Source organism: Caretta caretta, chromosome 6 (assembly GCF_965140235.1).
Source record: "Caretta caretta isolate rCarCar2 chromosome 6, rCarCar1.hap1, whole genome shotgun sequence".
NCBI lineage: Eukaryota > Metazoa > Chordata > Testudines > Cheloniidae > Caretta > Caretta caretta.
In genome coordinates this window covers 98,519,142-98,538,274 of record NC_134211.1, presented here as the reverse complement: position 1 = coordinate 98,538,274, position 19,133 = coordinate 98,519,142, and the positions used below count along the sequence as shown (strand labels likewise).

The 19,133-nt window shown below is 43.6% G+C and overlaps 1 protein-coding gene across 8 annotated transcripts in view; it reads left to right on the top strand.

The window, feature by feature from the left end:
• The window catches only part of EML5 (EMAP like 5), a 295,572-nt gene that overhangs the window by 174,824 nt on the left and 101,615 nt on the right, over positions 1-19,133 (top strand). For all 8 annotated transcript variants that reach the window (XR_012669025.1, XM_048854106.2, XM_048854105.2 and 5 more), the window contains exons 17-20: positions 1,860-1,960; positions 11,600-11,802; positions 14,651-14,762; positions 17,103-17,230. Coding sequence is in view for 7 of the 8 variants with exons in the window: in XM_048854106.2 (XP_048710063.1) it covers positions 1,860-1,960; positions 11,600-11,802; positions 14,651-14,762; positions 17,103-17,230 (544 nt within the window). In the remaining variant the exon portion in view is untranslated. The remainder of the gene's footprint in view (positions 1-1,859; positions 1,961-11,599; positions 11,803-14,650; positions 14,763-17,102; positions 17,231-19,133) is intronic.

Genomic DNA, 19,133 nt, shown 5'->3' with positions numbered 1-19,133 from the left:
GTTAAAAAGCCTCCTGTGTCGTGGGATATTAATATCAAGATGACAAAATTGATGAAAGCTCCTTTTAAGCAACTCAGTCTCTCTGAGCTTAAGTTTCTCACAAGAAAAGTAATTTTTACCTGGTAGCAGTGAGTTCAGCTTGCAGAGCCCTAGTAACAGACCCAGTGTACACCAGATTTTACAAGGATAAGACAATACAGTGGACATATTGAAGATTGCTCTCTAAGTTGGTGTCTGAATTCCACTTTAATAAGCTGTTTGTCCTGCCAGTGTGTTTTGCATGTCCATTCCGGAATACTCCTCTCTCTACACTTAATGTCTGAAGGTGCTTAGTGTTGTTTTTGGAAAAGACAAAAGCCTTCAGAAAGTCCACCCATCTTTTTCATTTGATGCCACTTTACTGGGCAGTACTGTATATTGCTAAGAAGACAATATGATTGCATTTTATATAGCTAACACCAGGATTGCTTGATACTGAAGCTATTGTCAAGGTACACTCATTTTGAAGCAACACTGTCACCATCTCCTGCTTCAGGTATATTTTCATTAAGAAATCTCAAAGCAGATACATAGTCTTACTCCACATACATATATTAGGCATTTATTGCTTGGATTTCACCTCCAGAATGGACTCCTGTTTTAGACTTGTCATGCTCAATAACTTATTTTCAAAGTAGATTACATGTTGTAGGATTTCATATGCTGTCCTACCATTAGAGCTCAGAGCCTTTTCTCAGATGTTTTTCTCTTGCACCTTTTATTACTGATTTTTTTTCCCTTAGGGCCCTTTTTAAATCTTATGCTGATCATTTCGGATTGGCTTTTCTATCTGGGGAGCTTCACCTCAAACTCTGTCATTGAAATTGACTGCAATGTTGGAGGACAGCATTTATATATGACAGATTGTGGCGTAAAGTGGTTAGTAACGGACTGGCTTGTGGTGCCCTCAGAGTCAAAAAATCTTAGGAAGCTAAAAGCTAAAGGAGTTCTCCCATTCTTGCACTAAGGAGCAAATACCCATGAGTGAGACTCCTACAAAATGATATTTTCAGAGAAGCGGAATTACTGGTAAATAACTTTCTCTTACATAGATAGGAAATATAGCTCAAAGTGATAGGATCTTTCAAAACAGTAGTCCCTGTAGCTGTGTATTGTGTGTCTGTATTTAGGAACATACAAAGAAATACAAAATGTGTCAGCAAACAAAGATGACAGGGTTGTTTTTTTTTTCAAAAACTGCTGAAGATAGGTATTGTAAGATAGATGTGACAAATAATGTCATACCCATTATTGTTTAAGTCCACTAGAATGATGGAAAAGTTCAGTAAAAAGTGTATGGACATTGTCATTGATTTTCAGAATGAGAAACTGATGTAGATACATTCTGCAATTAATGTAACCTTACAGCCCTTAATTTGCTATCAAGGCTTAATTCCCAAAGAGTAAATATCATTGCATTATTTTAGGTCAAGTATGTTCTTTTACAAAGAAAATGCTGTTGAGTGGATTGCTGAAGTAGAGCAGTTTCTCCAGATTTCTAATCTGCAAACTGTCAAATTAAGAGTTAGACAAACTCAGTACCTTTAGTTCAATGGCCTGCCTTCCTATTTCTCCTAATAAAAGAATGGTTAAGAGCTCTAGGAATGTTTTATGAGATAAACATTAGCAAGCTGGACATTCACACAGAAAATCTGTGTACATCTGATGAAGTGGGTACTAGCCCACGAAAGCTTATGCCCAAATAAATTTGTTAGTTTCTAAGGTGTCACAAGAACTCCTCATTGTTTTTACAGAAAAATATGAGTGTATACATTTGTCTGTGGATCAAGGCAGTGAAATATTTTACTTTTTTATTTCAGAGGAAGCAAAGATAAGATTTTTGTTGTTAAAATTAATCCTTATATGCCTGATAAACTGATAACAGCAGGAATTAAACACATGAAATTCTGGCATAGAGCAGGTAAGGAAAGGCATGTTTTTCTTGTATTTTTAACTGCAGCATTGTCTGTTATACCTAAGATAGTTATTGTTATGTATTCTGTATGATTTTTGACACATGCATATATCAGTAGGTTATCTCTTTCTAACTCCTATTAATAGTAAAATTAATTTCTGTTATGGTAGTGTCAGAGACCCCAAGAAAGATCATCTCCCCATTGTGCTAGGTGTAATACAGCATGCAGGAAAACGTAATGCCTGCCTTGGAGAGGTTAGTCTAGTTTTTATAAATAATAGTTATGCCATTAATAGTTGTCACAATTCAGGGCAATTGCACCATATTCCCCCTCCATGGTCCCTTGAAGCACCCCTGAGGCTCCAGGCTCCTCAGCTGTCACATCTCTTGGGTGGAGACCCATGTGTCTCTCCCTCCTGACCAGGGGCTTTCCCAGGTTACACAGAACCCTGCTTACACTGTGATAGTCCCAGCAAGCCAGACTGCCTAAACAGGCCAGCATCGTCACTTTGCTTTCTCTTTCAAGGCTACAAACAACGTATTTGGCAGCAATTATAAGTTACCACACAATGTTAATAAGCTTGCCAGAGATCACCCATATGTCTTATGGGGCCCCAGTAGGCCAAAGTCCTTCCAACCCTTCCCAGGAAGAATTGGAGCTCCCTTGGGCAGAAGGGTCTGTCCATTTGTTGGATCAGAAAAAAAGGCTCTGAGTCAATTTAAACTCAGGCTATTTATCCCAAAGTCTTTTCTTTGCCTGTTGGTCTCTGTGGGGAATATAGTTTGTGCTAGTATATGTGAGCCTCCCCAGGAGGTGGTATCTCTCTGGGGAGATTACAACTTGCCTGATTTGCCTTAATCATCTATTGTTTTAGTTCCTGTAGGAGCTGTGGTAGCTCTTCCGCATGGAATAGAACAGTCATACATAAAATATTCATTTAAAACAATGGACCCCAAAGATGCTGCATGGAGTTGCAATGTTTGTGACATCTCCCCATGAAGAAGTTACATACAGTCTAGCCCACAATAATACATAAATTTAACACCATGAGGAGTTTCAAGAGTATTTCAGGAAATACCATATCTGTCACAAAAGTTATATAGCTCAAAATATCTCATGCACAGTTCTAGGATAATGTAATAAATCCCACTCAATGTATACAAAGAAGTTTTCAAGTGATACCAAAGAGGACAAGGTAATAATTTCAGACCTTCAATATTTGGTAGGTAAAACGTACATAGATACATATATAAAATAGAGATATATTGATCTAAATCACAAAGGAATGCAGTTTTAATAATCTAAGGTCCACCTGTAAGAGGCACAAATAAGATTGCAGACAAGGCTCTTGCAGTGAATATACCTACTAATTATACTTTGGGTCTGTCTTTGCTAAACGTGACTACAAAAACTCAAGAAGTTAAAGAATAGATGCATATTTAATCTATTTGAAAATGTTTAATTTAGAGCAATGGAAAAACACCATCTAAATGGTATTCTGAACTCCAGTGTATCAGATCTTGAAAGGCACATGGAGCCAAAAGGGTCTTTGAAAAGATTACCTCCTTTGCTGGAGAAAACTACTGTTGACAAGACCTCCAAATACTCAGACATCATCAGTAGTTCTGAAAATATACTGGCTCGGGTGAATCCTTCCCATTCCTTTTAAGATTCATCCTAAGAGTTATAGAACATTTAACGGCAAGGAAAACAGTCACCCTAGTCATCTCAGTCATGGACTGCCCAAGAAATTATCCAGGTTCAACCCAGGCCACAGTAGGCTGCTGTTTAATAAAGTTATTACAATGCTGGCAAGCTGTTGCTGAGCAGATTAACTCTTCTTTGAATATTGTCCCTATGGGTTCTCCACTGTAGGTGTGGCAGCACCCCTTACCCCTGGGATCAGAAATCTTCATCAGCAGTGCCTGTCAGACTGCACATTCACACCTCTCCTCTCTCATGCCATGAGTGGGACATATATATATTGTTGTGCTGTCTGACCGCCCCCCACCCCCGAGTTCCTTCTCTACCGCCTTTGGTCTGGGATGGAATCCGCAGAAGAGCCCGCTTCTCCTTTTTCCCTCATTAGAATAGTGCCTTACCTGTCAGTTTTAGTGTAATTTAGAACTTCTTCTTCTTCCCTCTATCAAAAAACATTTGTTTTTGCTTCACCTTTATGATTACCTCATCAATTAGGTTTTCATTTCCCTGCTTCTCACCCTTCCGAACCAGGAAGCTTTTTTCCTCACCCTTATGCCCAGATTTCCCAGGTTTAAGAGGTGCAACTCTTGCTATAATGCCCTCCAGTAATGGACAGCCACCCGCAGTGCGTTCACTTTCTGGAAGAGGAACTCATCCCACAGAAGTGTTCCCACTGTCACAACTTGACTGCCAGAGCAGAAAAGACTGGAACATTCGGTTATAACTTCTCCTCATGGAGAAATCACAGCGCCCAGCATCGAACCCGGCCCTGGACTCTCCTCCTATGTGGCTTTCACGCTCTGCCAGGTTGTCCACTGATCCTCATTCCCCACGTCCTTCTAAGAGAAAGTTGTGTCTTTCTTGCTCTGACAAGAAGAAACAGTCTCCCTCCTCACACTCTGAGGCACAGCTCGCCAGAACACCTTCCCCTGTGAGGTCAGTAGCCTCAACATCATCTGACAGGGGACACAGCTCCAGGACCTGACTTCCTCTTGTTTCGGCATGAAACTAAGGACCTAACCAGGCAGAGCTACAGCCCTCAGCACCATATCTCGGCTCTGGAGACCAAGACAGACTGACTTCAGGAGCTATGGCACTTACAAAACCACCGGCACTGGCGTCCTTTTTGGCACAGTTGAAGCCATCAACACAGAGCAAGTCCTTGGCCCCACCAAAACTGCCAGCACCAACCAGGTCCTCAGCACCAACAAAGCCGTCGCCACTGAGCGAGTCCTTAGCACTGACCAAGTCTTCAGCTCCACCTGGGCACCGAGTCATGTACTGGTGCTGAGGATGGTCCTTCCTCCTCTCCAGGAATTTAGATACCAAAAAGACCAGCTTGTATCTGACATGCCCGAGTCACCTCTGCTCAGACATGACCTCCTCCCACTTCCACCCTCCTCTCTGGACTCATAACATTCTTCCCTTTTCCCCCCGACAAGTTAGTCTGTATCCACAAAAACAACAAGGAGTCTGGTGGCACCTTAAAGACTAGTCTTTAAGGTGCCACCAGACTCCTTGTTGTTCCCCTGACAAGGGCACCCTCCTTCCCCAGTGACGAGGAGGAAGAAGAGAAGGAGGAGTGCTCCATCGCACCCTCTTATTCAAGACAGGCTCCAACGACTTCATCTACACATCCTCACTATTTGCAATCCACATCTGGACCACAATCCTGTTGTGGACCACTGTGGATGCAACTACACATTCCACTCCTCCACATTGGCCATATTGGGGACATGTATAGGGCACAATTCGGGAAGCCTCCCATGGAGCAATGCCAGAGAACTATACCTCTCCCTTCTCCATTGGTCTCTTGCACACCAGAGACTGAACCTCCCCGTCAAAGTACTGAATGAGGGGGAAGAATAGGAGGAGGAAGCTCCACAAACGTTATATTTCTCCTCTTCTTCCCCCAATGAGGCTATCATGCCCCCATATCCTACTGCTGCTGACAACTTCAGACACATTCAAGAATTAGTCCACAGAATTTCAGTCTCCTTCCAGATTCGTTTGGAGGAAGTGAAAGATCAGGAGCATAAATTGCTCGATGTCCTGCACACATTATCTTTCTCCAAAATTGCCCTACCTATCAACAAGGTTCTTCTCAATCCTGCAAAACTGCTCTGGCAGACCCCAGTGGCCATCCCTCCAACCTGAAAATGGGCAGACAAAAATGTTATTGCAAAAGATGTGGAATTTCTTTTCTCGCATCCCACCCCAGATTCTCTAGTAGTTAATATGGTGCAAGAGTAATGATCTCAAGTTGCAGTGGAGGAGGTTTAGGTTGGATATTAGGAAAAACTTTGTCACTAGAAGGGTGATGAAACACTGGAATGCGTTACCTAGGGAGGTGGTGGAATCTCCTTCCTTAGAAGTTTTTAAGGTCAGGCTTGACAAAGCCCTGGCTGGGATGATTTAGTTGGGATTGGTCCTGCTTTGGGCAGGGGGTTGGACTAGATGACCTTCTGAGGTCCCTTCCAACCCTGATATTCTATGATTCTAGGAAGAGAAAGGACAACAAGTATCTACCTGTCAGGACAGACACTGGAAATGCTTAATTTATTCGGACGCAAGGCTTATTCATCTGCCACACTCCAATTTTGAATAGCTAATTACGAGGCTCTTATGGCTAAGTACAACTACCTCAGTTACTCCAAAATAGAGGAACTCTGCCATAACCTTCCTGAGGCCAAGAAAGAACAATTCCAGGTGCTTATATCTGAGGGATACCTCTTGGCCCATACAGCTCTACGAGCCTCATTGCAGATATCACTCTCGCTCCATCGCAACTGCATGGTTATGAGGCGGGCACCATGATTGCACCTCTCAGGCTTTCCTAAGCGGTACAAACCACAGTTGAAGACTTACCCTTTGAGGGCCCCAGACTATTCATGGTGCATACGGTTGATTCCCTAAACTCCCTTAAAGACTGCCAAGTTACTCTCCTCTCCCTTAATATTTACACACCAGTGCCAAAGAGACACCTACAAAAGTATAATCTCCCCCCACAATCCTGACCACTGCAGTACACTCCTCAGAAGCACTATGACACTCAGCGCCAACAACAAAAGCCCCCTACCAAACGTAGACGGGCCACTCCTCAAGGGACTACCTCTCTCACACCTGCAGCCAAGCAACAATTTTGAAGGTAGGTCAAGGCCTCAAGAAGCCTCTCCCTTTTCCAGTCACATCAACCATCTTCGACATACCACCAGTTTGGTGACGGATTAGCTCCATTCTTTCCATCTTGGAGACTAATCACCTCAGACATATGGGTTCTAGAGATCATCAGGGAAGGATACTCCATCCCTTTACTATCTATCCTTCCTCTCTCCCCGTCCCTCTTCAGGGACCCCTTCATGAACCCATTCTATGAGAAGAAATAATTCATCTTCTTCACTTGTGAGCCATAGTACTGGTCCCTTCCCAACACAGAGGAATGAGTTTCTAGAATTTTTTTCTGATCCAGAAGAAATCTGGCAGCTGGCAGCTGATCCTGGACCTTCAAAACCTAAACAAGTTTGTCAAACTGCAACACTTCAAGATGGTTACCTTCTCTACCATTATCCCAGCACTGGAACAGGGGGACTTGCTCTCGGCTCTCGACCTCCGAGATACGTATTTCCATTTCACAATACACCTGGCCCACAGATGGTTTCTCCAGTTCCCCATGGGAGCCAAATATAATCAGTACAAGGTACTGCCTTTTGGACTGTTGACAGCCCCTTGTGTATTCTCCAAAGTCCTTGCTGTAATTGCTGCCTATCTAAGTAAACAAGGTGTCATCATCTTTCCATACTTAGGCAACTGTCTCCACAAGGTCTCATCCAAAGCCAACACTCTTCGTGCCGTCCAGATCTCAATGGACCTTTTCACAAATCTAGGCCACAGTGTGAACTTACCAGTACAACACCTGGAGTTCATCGGTGCACAACTAGATGCCGTACAAGACAGAACCTTCCTTCCACCTCACAGATTCTTCACTATGGTGGATCTTGTATCCAAGGTACAAGCCTGTCCCCAGATTTCCAACAGAATGTGTCTCCAGCTAATATGACACATGACCGCCACCACGTTCATGGGTAAAGCACACATGATTACACATGTGATGTCTTCAGGCATATGTCTGTACAGCATATATCCCTCACGGACACAGCAGCCACAAACTGTTATTCATGCCGAGGACGGTAAAGGACTCACTACTCTGGTAGACACAGCCCAAGAACATCTGTGTTGGGGTTCATTTCCTTCAGCCAGCACCAATCATGATTCTAACAACTGACGCCTCCTTCATGGGTTGGGGAGTGCACCTTCACACTCATATGGTGGAGGGCAGATGGTCTTTAACCAAATCCACCCTACACATCAGCCTCCTAGAGATACAGGTAGTCCGCAATTCCTGGCGATGTTTCCTCCCACTGATTGCATATCGCACCGTCAAAGTCATGATGGACAATATCATCTGCATGTTTTTACATCAACAGACAAGGCAGAGCAAGGTCCCACTCTTTATACTCGGATACACCAGTTCCATAATTTCAGTGCCTCCAACACGACAACACCATCTCAGCCACATTCCTCCCTGGACACCAGAACTTCACTGTGGACTCACTGATCGGAAGATTCTTCCATGATCACAACTGGGAACTGGATAAGCAACTCCTTCAGCTTATCTTCAACTACTGGGGATTCCCGCACATAGATCTTTTTGTCGCACCACAAAATGTCTGATGCCCTCAATTCTGCTCAAGAGTTGGATTGGGACACAGGTCTTTGGAAGACACATTCCTCATCCCAGGGGATGCACCACTGCTCTATGTCTTCCCTCCCTTCCCCTTTCTGTTTTGAGTACTCCACAAGATTCAGGGGGATTGAACCTATGTTATCCTTATCGCTCCAACGTTTCCACGAGAGATCTAGTATACTTACCTCTTTTGCATGATGGTGAGCAAACTGATCTCCATCCAACTCCACACCTCCTTTCACAGGATGCAGGTCACATTCTCCATCCCAATCCACAGGTGCTCCACCTCAAAGCCTGGCTCCTCCGTGGTTCTTGGATTTGGAAATAACCTGTTCAGATGCAGTTAAACAGATACTCTGGAATAGCAGACGCAACACGACTAGATGCACTTAATGTCACAAATGGACTAGGTTCCAATGCTGGTGCACCTCCCATCAGGTTGATGCAATAAGCGCTCAACTACCACTTATCCTAGACCAGGGATTGGCAACCTCTGGCATGCAGCCCATCAGAGAAATCCGCTGGTGGGCCAGGATGGTTTGTTTACCTGCAGTGTCCACAGGTTTGGCCGATCGCAGCTCCCACTGGCTGCAGTTCACCGTTCCAGGCCAATGGGGGCTGTGGGAATCATAGAATCATAGAATATAAGGGTTGGAAGGGACCCCAGAAGGTCATCTAGTCCAACCCCCTGCTCAAAGCAGGACCAATTCCCAGTTAAATCATCCCAGCCAGGGCTTTGTCAAGCCTGACCTTAAAAACCTCTAAGGAAGGAGATTCTACCACCTCCCTAGGTAACGCATTCCAGTGTTTCACCACCCTCTTAGTGAAAAAGTTTTTCCTAATATCCAATCTAAACCTCCCCCACTGCAGCTTGAGACCATTACTCCTTGTTCTGTCATCTGATACCATTGAGAACAGTCTAGAGCCATCCTCTTTGGAACCCCCTTTCAGGTAGTTGAAAGCAGCTATCAAATCCCCCCTCATTCTTCTCTTCTGCAGGCTAAACAATCCCAGCTCCCTCAGCCTCTCCTCATAACTCGTGTTCCAGCCCCCTAATCATTTTTGTTGCCCTTCGCTGGACTCTCTCCAATTTATCCACATCCTTCTTGAAGTGTGGGGCCCAAAACTGGACACAGTACTCCAGATGAGGCCTCACCAATGTCGAATAGAGGGGAACGATCACGTCCCTCGATCTGCTCGCTATGCCCCTACTTATACATCCCAAAATGCCATTGGCCTTCTTGGCAACAAGGGCACACTGCTGACTCATATCCAGCTTCTCGTCCACTGTCACCCCAGGTCCTTTTCCGCAGAACTGCTGCCTAGCCATTCGGTCCCTAGTCTGTAGCTGTGCATTGGGTTCTTCCGTCCTAAGTGCAGGACCCTGCACTTATCCTTATTGAACCTCATCAGATTTCTTTTGGCCCAATCCTCCAATTTGTCTCGGTCCTTCTGTATCCTATCCCTCCCCTCCAGCGTATCTACCACTCCTCCCAGTTTAGTATCATCCGCAAATTTGCTGAGAGTGCAATCCACACCATCCTCCAGATCATTTATGAAGATACTGAACAAAACCGGCCCCAGGATCGACCCTTGGGGCACTCCACTTGATACCGGCTGCCAACTAGACATGGAGCCATTGATAACTACCCGGGAAGCAGTGCGGGCTGAGGGATATGCTGGCCGCTGCTTCGTGCAGCCCCCCATTGGCCTGGAATGGCGAACCGTGACCAGTGGGAGCTGCAATCGGCTGAACCTGTGGATGCTGCAGGTAAACAAACCGTCCCGGCCCGCCAGCGGATTTCCCTGACGGGCCATGTGTCAAAGGTTGCCGATCCCTGTCCTAGACTATATTTTACACCCTAAATGGTCAGGATTATCCACCAACACCATTCGTGTGCATTTGGCAGCCATTGCCACTTTTCACTGCCACAATAGACAGCCATTCTGTCTTCACACATCCACTCATAAAATGTTTCCTGAAAGGTCTCCAAAATATTTTCCCCCACATACAGGCTCTGACCCCAGCCTTGTTCTACTCTCTCTTACTAGACCTCTATTTGAACTGATGGCAACGTGGTCCTACCTTCACTTATTAATGAAAACGGCCTTTTTTGTCTCTATCACCTCTGCCTGATGGGTCGGTGAAATTGGGGCGCTTATGACATATTCTCCATATATACTTTTTCATAAACTCAAGAATGCACATAGTGGCAGTATCCTGTAGAAAGTGTAGAGATAGTCGGTCATTGTGAAGGAGACTTATCATTGTGAGTATAAGCACTGAGATAGAGATCAGTCCTACTATATTCTAAGTCAAGATCCACTACTGAAACTAGAGCTGGAACTGGTGGACCTGAGACCACATGATACTGAAGTATGTTTTTTGGGGGAAATCTTCATCAGTGCCAAATGCAGGCAAACACATCCAGAGGTTTGTCACTGAAGATATAGCACAGTGCTTTGAAGATATAAAAATCCCTAGATCTTCATCTGTTAGGTGGCACTGAGACAACTCAAACATGTTGTCTCAAACACGTTACTCTGAGAATTTTGTGAAAATTCACATCTCGTTTTCGCTCCTGACAGGTCACAAGATACTGGACATGGGCATCCTGATATACAGAAACTATTTGACATACAATTTAGAGGCTTTTAAAAAATATTGGTAATAACATTTCTGTCACTTATAGGCCAGTACAGGATACTGTATCAACACAAATTTTAAAGCTAAAGTTCTAAAATAACTTTCCTTCAAAAATATAGCATGAAAAGAATGTGTTGGTAGGGTTTAAAGTTTTTACATTGGAGTAATATGGTCATCCCAAACTCATTCCATTAAAATCTTTATACCATACTATCATATGACAGAAAATTAAAGTCTGTATTTAGACACTCTCTCTCACTCGCTCCCTCTGATATATCTGTATGTATGTTTACCTGTGTGTGTATATAAATTCAAGTCCTGATTCAAGTGGCATGTAAAATGAATTCCTAAAGGTGAGATGCATTCTTTTTCTTCAAAGGTGCCAAAAAGTGGGGGAAGGTGAGAAGTAATGATTTGTGAAGAACCTTCAAAGTTTGCTTATTCCAAAGCTAGAGGGAAACAGATTTATTATTCTGGATAGGTTGCCCTATAAATTATTTTGAAAGTGATATTTATGCAAGCATTTGATTACTTGTTTTTATTCTAAACCAGGGGGAGGACTGATTGGGAGAAAGGGCTGCATAGGTGCAATGGGAAGAACTGATACAATGATGTGTGCAGTATACGGCTGGACTGAAGAGATGGCATTCTCTGGAACTTCCACTGGGGATGTGTGTATCTGGAGAGATTTGTTTCTCATAAAAACAGTCAAAGCACACGATGGTCCAGTATTTAGCATGCATGCATTAGAAAAAGTAAGTGAACTATTTGGATTTTAAATGAAACATAGTTTGGATTAATAAAAATCTCTTTGTGGCTAGGCCTAACATAAATGTAGTCTATTACCATATAATTGGAGTTCAGGATTCTAGATTAGGGTGACCAGACAGCAAATGTGAAAAATCGGGATGGGGTGGGGGGTAATAGGAACCTATATAAGAAAAAGACCCAAAAATTGGGACTGTCCCTATAAAATTGGGACATCTGGTCACCCTATTCTAGATGGTGCTCCCCACTCTCAAGTCAGCGGGAACAGAGAGTGTTGCATTTCCTAGTAGGAGGAAGTGCATTGTGTCATTATATTACAGTGACTCCTCTCATTGATTTTTAAGAGCTGCATGTCCTCCTTCTTTAATGATGCCTTAAGAGTAAAAGTGGATAAAGCAGATAAAGTGGAGGGACTTTCAGGGGGTGAAAGGAGATTCGATTACATTGCATTAAAAGAAACATATGCCAGTGATGTTTGTTACTATGTGAAGACTTGAGCAGATGTATGGTTGCCAACTTTCTAGCTGCACAAAACCAAACACCCTTACCCTGCTCTGCCCCTTCCCTGAGGCCCTGCCCCCACTCACTCCAGCCCCCCTCCCTCTATCGCTTGCTTTTGCCCACCCTCACTCACTTTCACTGGACTGGGGCAGGAGGTCGGGGTGAAGGAGGGGGTGAGGCCTCCAGCTGGGGGTGTGGGCTCCAGGGTGGGGCCAGAAATGAGGGGTTCAGGTTGTGGGAGGGGGCTCAGGTCTGGGGCAGGGAACTGAGGTGCGGGAGGAGGGCTCTGGCTGGGGAGAGGGGTCTGGGGTCGTGCTGGGGATGAGAGGTTTGGAGTGCAGGAGCAGACTCAGGGCTGGGGCGCAGGAGGGGGTGCAGGCTCCAGCTGGAGGTATGGGCTCTGGGGTGGGGCTGGGGATAAAGGGTTTGAGATGCAAGAGGGGGCTCAGGGCTGGGGGGTAGGGGTTCTGACCTTGGGCAGCGGGTTGGGGTGAGGGTGCGGGGTATGGGAGAGAGTTAGCATACGGGAGGAGGTTCTGACCTGGGGCAGGGAGTTGGGTTGAGGGGGGATGGGGATGTGGGAGGGGGTTCTGACCTGGGGCAGGGGGGTGGTGTGCAGGAGGGAGTTCAGGGTGCGGGCTTCAGCCAGGAAGTGCTTACCTCAGGCGACTCCTGGTTGGCAGTGCAACGAAACTAAGGCAGGCTCACTGCCTGCCTTTCCGCCCTGGCTCCACACTACACCCGGAAGCAGCCAGCATGTCCCTGCGGCCCTTAGGCAGATGGGCCAGGGGTCTCTGCGTGCTGCCCCTGCCCACAGGCACCACCCCCACAGCTCCCATTGGTTGCAGTTCCCAGCCAGTGGAAGCTGCAGGGCCAGCCCTGGGGGCAGGGGCAGCACGCAGAGCTTCCTAAATTGCCCCTGAGCCTAGGGGCCGGGCCGCAGGGACATGCCAGCCGCTTCCGGGGAGCTGCGCAGAGCCAAGGCAGGCAGGGAGCCTGCCTTAGCCCCGCTGCACCGCCGACCAGATTTTTAATGGCCCGGTCAGCTTTGCTGGCTGGAGCCACCAGGATCCCTTTTCAACCGGGCCTTCTGGTTGAAAATCAGATGCCTGACAACTCTAAGCAGATGCTGTTTGCATTAGAAAATATAGATCTAAGGCTTGCTTCATGTACATGACCAAATCTAAAAACTTTCTACCATTTATAGCGGTTTTCACCATTTTATGCATAGGAAATTTCTTCCAAACTGGTAGAAAATTCGTAAATGAAATGAACTTTTTAACTACTTCCTTTGTATATAATCCTGTATCCTTATGTATATAATCTAGTAACTATTATATGGGCTTTGTTGGATTACAAATTGAACACTGTTACAGTGCCAACATACAGTAAGGCCTTGTCTGCACTCTACCACTTTAACTCTGCTTGCATAGTTAAAGCAACACAAGCCCTCTAGTTTGATATACTTCTGTTAATATAAAGATATATTGGTATGGGTATTCCAATATGGGAAGGGGAATAAGCTACATCAGTATAAGGCACCTTTATATCAGTTCAGCTGCGTCCCAGTTCAGCAGTTGTACCTGCATAACTATTTCAGTGTGAAAAAACAAACAAACACTGCTGGCCAAAATAGTAACATTGGTACAAAACTTGAATGTACACTAGGCTTGAGTCATCTGGAATAGATATAAGTTTAAACCAGAGTATGTCCTTTTGAGCAAAAGGAGCTACAGTGTTCATTTTTTGTCACAGTTATAATTAATTTAGGTATAGGAATGGTTTACGACAAAACTGTGTTTTTCCTAATCTATAACATCAAACGATTCCAGCTGTATTGCCAGTTTATCTTTTGTCAATATTTTCCCCCTTATGAAACAAGTTCAGTCTTCTAACATAGGCAGGAGAATAGAAATAGAGTATTCCTGTTTGAGAAAAGGGTCCCAAGCCACAAAGTTCAGATACAGATGTAACCTTTCCCCACATTCCCTGCTAGTCCAGGCCCATTGTAAAAGTGATCTGGGAGGTCCAGATCTAGGGGTAAAGTTAAGAAATGGAAAATTTAGGCTAACTATCAGGAAAACATCCAGACAGTGAAATGTATGAGGCCACTGAATAGTCTTCTTGAGAGTGACAGGTGCAAGACTTTAAAAAACAGACTGGACAAAGCACTAAAAATGCACTGTAGAGACTTATATTGCATTGGCAGGGCCAGAAGATCTAATAGATCTTTTCCATCTCTAACTTGTATGATTCTATGATTTTACAGCTACATTATTATTAAGGCTACTGATGACAACCTATGAACTAATCTTCTTGTACTTTTTTGGGCAGGGATTTGTAACTGGTGGAAAGGATGGGGTAGTGGCTCTCTGGGATGACACCTTTGAACGCTGTCTCAAAACCTATGCCATCAAACGAGCTGCTTTGGCCCCTGGCTCTAAAGGTGATTGTATAGTACATCAAACCTCTCTATTTTATTCTGCTTTTAAACATAGTCTTTAATACGCTTTTTCTTCTAAGTTTCCTTCTTCCGCAATAAAAGGAAATCAAGTAAAGAAAGAAAACAATAAAGTTGTGTTTGAAAACTATTGTTGGTTCTATTTAAAGTGTTCTTCTACTCTGGAAAAATGACTAAGTAAAAATAGCAACTTCTAACCTAACATATATGCTTTGTGACAGGGTCGGGCCAGGTGGCTACAGGAGAGTAATAGAAGGCAGTCCCAGGTTAAGTAGGTCCCTTTTCCCTGGGTAAGGTAACAGGGAAGGTTCCAGAACAATCAGGAACCTTCTGGAGACAATTAAGACAGACAGGCTGATTAGAACACCTGCAGCCAATCAAGAAGCTGCTAGAATCAATTAAGGCAGGCTAATCAGGGCACCTGGGTTTAAAAAGGAGCTCACTTCAGTTTGTGGTGCACGTGTAAGGAGCTGGGAGCAAGAGGCGCTAGGAGCTGAGAGTGAGAACGCATACTGTTGGAAGACTGAGGAGTACAAGCATTATCAGACACCAGGAGAAAGGTCCTATGGTGAGGATAAAGAAGGTGTGGGGAGGAGGCCATGGGGAAGTAGCCCAAGGAGTTGTAGCTGTTGCACAGCTGTTCCACGAGGCACTCTAGACAGCTGCATTCCACAGGGCCCTGGGCTGGAACCCGGAGTAGAGGGCGGGCCCGGGTTCCCCCCAAACCTCCCAACTCCTGGTCAGACACAGGAGGAGATGACCTGGACTGTGGGTTCACGAAAACGGCCAAACTAAGGGCTACCGTGAAGCTCCAAGGTGAGCAAATCTGCCAATAAGCGCAAGACCCACCAAGGTAGAGGAGGAACTTTGTCACAGCTTCCTTTGTGTATTCTGTCATATCTGTGTTCTTTTATGACAACAATAATGATTTTCATGCCTATTAGTACTTATGATCAAGCCAACCAGGAGACAGTGAATGCGGGGATTCAGTTAAGTAACAAAAACTGAAATTTTTACTAAGTCTCAGTCAGTTTCACCTGTTCCCATTCAGAAAGGAAAACTTGTTCTATAGAACCTTTATCACTGATGATTATACATCAGAAGGAAAGAACCAAGCTTAACACTGATCAGAAATTGAGTTTGCAAGACTAACCATGAAGGAAAAAATAGTTTTATTTGTGAATTGAGTATATTTGTAAATCTTTGAGGATAAACACTCACTCCAATTAGAGCATTTTGAATATGGGCCACAAAGATCAATGACAAAACTACATTTGTCCTGGAAGATATTACATCTTTAGCCTAGTACCAACGCACGGTCTGAAGAGAGAATCTGTGCTTGGCTTATAAAAATATAGTAACAGTTAGACTGAATTACAGTTATAAGCTGCAGAAAGTTCATTTCCATAAACTCTTCACAGTGTCTTCTATCTTGCTGAATCAGCAGGTTGATTTTGAACTAATTGTCATTCCTTCCACAGACCTCAGTGAACTACTATGCTACAGAAGTGAGGGTAGTTTAAAAAAATTAGAAAGATTACGCTCTGAAAAATTATTCTAAAAAATGGCACCATGGGGTTCCATGATTAATCTTCCTATTTGTTCTGTCTTGGATAAAAAAGGAATGGAGGGTAGAATACTTTTTTTTTCTATTAAAGGTTTAATACTCTGGCTTGTTTTCATGTGAGCATGTACGAGTACCGAACTGTTTTCAGGCCTGTTGTTCCTTCAAATTTCTCCCATTTGCTGGCTGATGTTGTTCCTGATATACAGCTTTCCCTATCTGATATTCTGGAGATTTCTTTGTCTGTCTTCCCTAAAAAACTAAGAATTTTCTGTTCTTAGCTTACATCATTAGACTGTCAAAAGGGTGCTTATTTGCTTATTAAACTTCTATTGCAGTTAAAATAGTAGTTTAACACATTTTACTGATGTACTCCACTGTAACTTTAAGATAGATAGAATCATAGCTGTATGCACATTTCTCTCACTGAGGTTTGTAGCATGCTTATTAGATAGCCATGTTAATGCTCTCCACCTTGTTTGAACCTCAAGGAGAGTCTGCTGAACATGAGGATCATTGCCTTATGTGGCACGGTTATTAGGGAAGGCAGGGTAACAAAAACTGGAAGGCTGGCACAGAATAAATTATGCACATTTTAAAAATTAGCTAATATGTGCTAAAGCTCCACAACTGGAGCCAAGTTTTGTAGGCAGGAAAATGCTAGGACTTCTTTTCTGTTGAATATGATCTGGTAAAATGTGGGTGTCATGTATATACTTCTGAAATTAAACTCTCACATCTTTAAAAATTTAATGTTTTAGGTCTCCTCTTAGAAGACAATCCTTCTATACGTGCCATATCGTTAGGACATGGGCATATTTTAGTGGGCACAAAGAATGGGGAAATACTGGAGGTGGATAAAAGTGGACCAATAACTCTGCTGGTTCAGGTACATTTTAAAGTATTACTGTCAGGGTGTTCAACATCTGAGCCTGGTATGTGCACCCAATGGCAAGAGTCTGTAGCCACGTCGCCCAGCTGCAAGACTCTGCAGCCAGTGGTACGGGAACCTGAGCCCTCCCTGCTCCACCAGGTTCCAACCCAGAGCCTGTGACAGCTTGGTCAGATATGCAGCGTGGGGGGCAGATGCCATCAAGCCTGTTCACTGGGTCACTTCCTACTGCATTCTCAGCCCCTTTCAAAGTCACAAAAGGTGTCATCTTATGAACTCACAGGTGTGGGGGTTCTCACCAGAGTCTTTGTCGTTCAGTTCCGGCCCTCTGTTCCTGGTCTCCACAGGGGCCTTCAGTGGCTCTGCCGCGGGGTCTGGTCCAGGCAGTGCGGAGCTCCTGCAGCCTCTCTCCAGGAGTTACCAGCATAGGACTGCTCCTTTGTTCAGTCCGCACTGACTGAACTGAGTTGCTTCCTTTTGAGCTCTCTCTCCACTGTGAGCATACCCAGCAGGTGCGGCTGGGTTGGACCTTTAGGACTCAGAGCTGCTCGATAACCCTTGGTTCCCTGGTGTGGGGTCAATACACCCCATCATAATTACCCATATATTCTTTTTTCCCCATTTCCTTCCTAGAATCCGTTGGGCTTTGAAAGTTTCTATCACAAGTATAATACTGTATTTCAAACAGAAGTAACATAAAATAATAAACATTATAATTGTTAATGAAGTCTGAAAACTCTTTTAAATTCAGAGATTTTAAGGCCAAAAGAGACCATTATGATAATCTAGTTTGACCTTTTGCAAAACATAGGCCCTAGAATTTCACCCAGTAATTCCTGCAACATGTCCATAATTTCTGGTAGGACTAGAGCAGTGATTTTCAACTTGTGGTCCGTGGACCCCTGGGGGTCTGAAGACTATTTCTAAGATTTTCAAAGGGGTCCGCACCTCCATTTGAAATTTTTTAGAGGTCCGCAAATGAAAAAAGGTTGAAAACCACTGAACTAGAACATATATTTTAGAAAGACATCTACTCTTGGTTTAAAGACTTCAAGTGATGGCGAATCCACTACATCCCTTTGGTAAGTTGTTCCAATGGTTAATTACCTCACTGTTTAAAATATAGTGCCTTATTTCTAGTTTGAATTGATGTAGTTTCAGCTCCCAGCCATTGGATCTTGTTATGGGCTTTGCTAGCCCAGTACAATCAGATATCTTCTCTCTATGTAGGTACCTATAAACCATGATAAGTCACTTGTTAGCCTTCTCTTTGATATCCTAAACAGGCTGAGCTTCTTAAGTCTCTGATTGTAACATGAGTTTTCAAGACCTTGAATCATTCTTGTGGCTTTGTTCTTTTCTGTTCATATATATGTAAGATGCATATTTAATCCATATGTATGAAGAGCTATTATAGCGCAACAATGCATGAACAGATTTTTAAAACACACACGTACATATACCCATACACTATTAAAATTAGCATACTAGGTCCTGAATCAAAAGAGGTATCTGCCTATACATCTCTATATCTCTTTTGAGTCAGGCTCTGCTATGCTGATGTTTTGTTTATAGCATGTTTTTATCTTAAGCACAAACTTAAAATAATGCATGTGTATTTTGAAGGATGATAAAAGGCAGTTTGTACAAATTGGGCTTTTTCTTAGTAATAGAATGCACATTTATGGCCAGACTGAATTCCAAACTCAAATTGGGTCATAATTATTCACATGAATAGTCCAGTGATAATTTGGCCCGTCATTGTTAGGTTAACAAAAAGATTCTATAAATTAGATAATTTAGTGGATCAGATCACTTGGGCAATTTTCTCAAATATGATTTACTTTAATTTTATATTACATTTTACTCAAGCTTTTTATTTTTAAGATATTCTATGCTG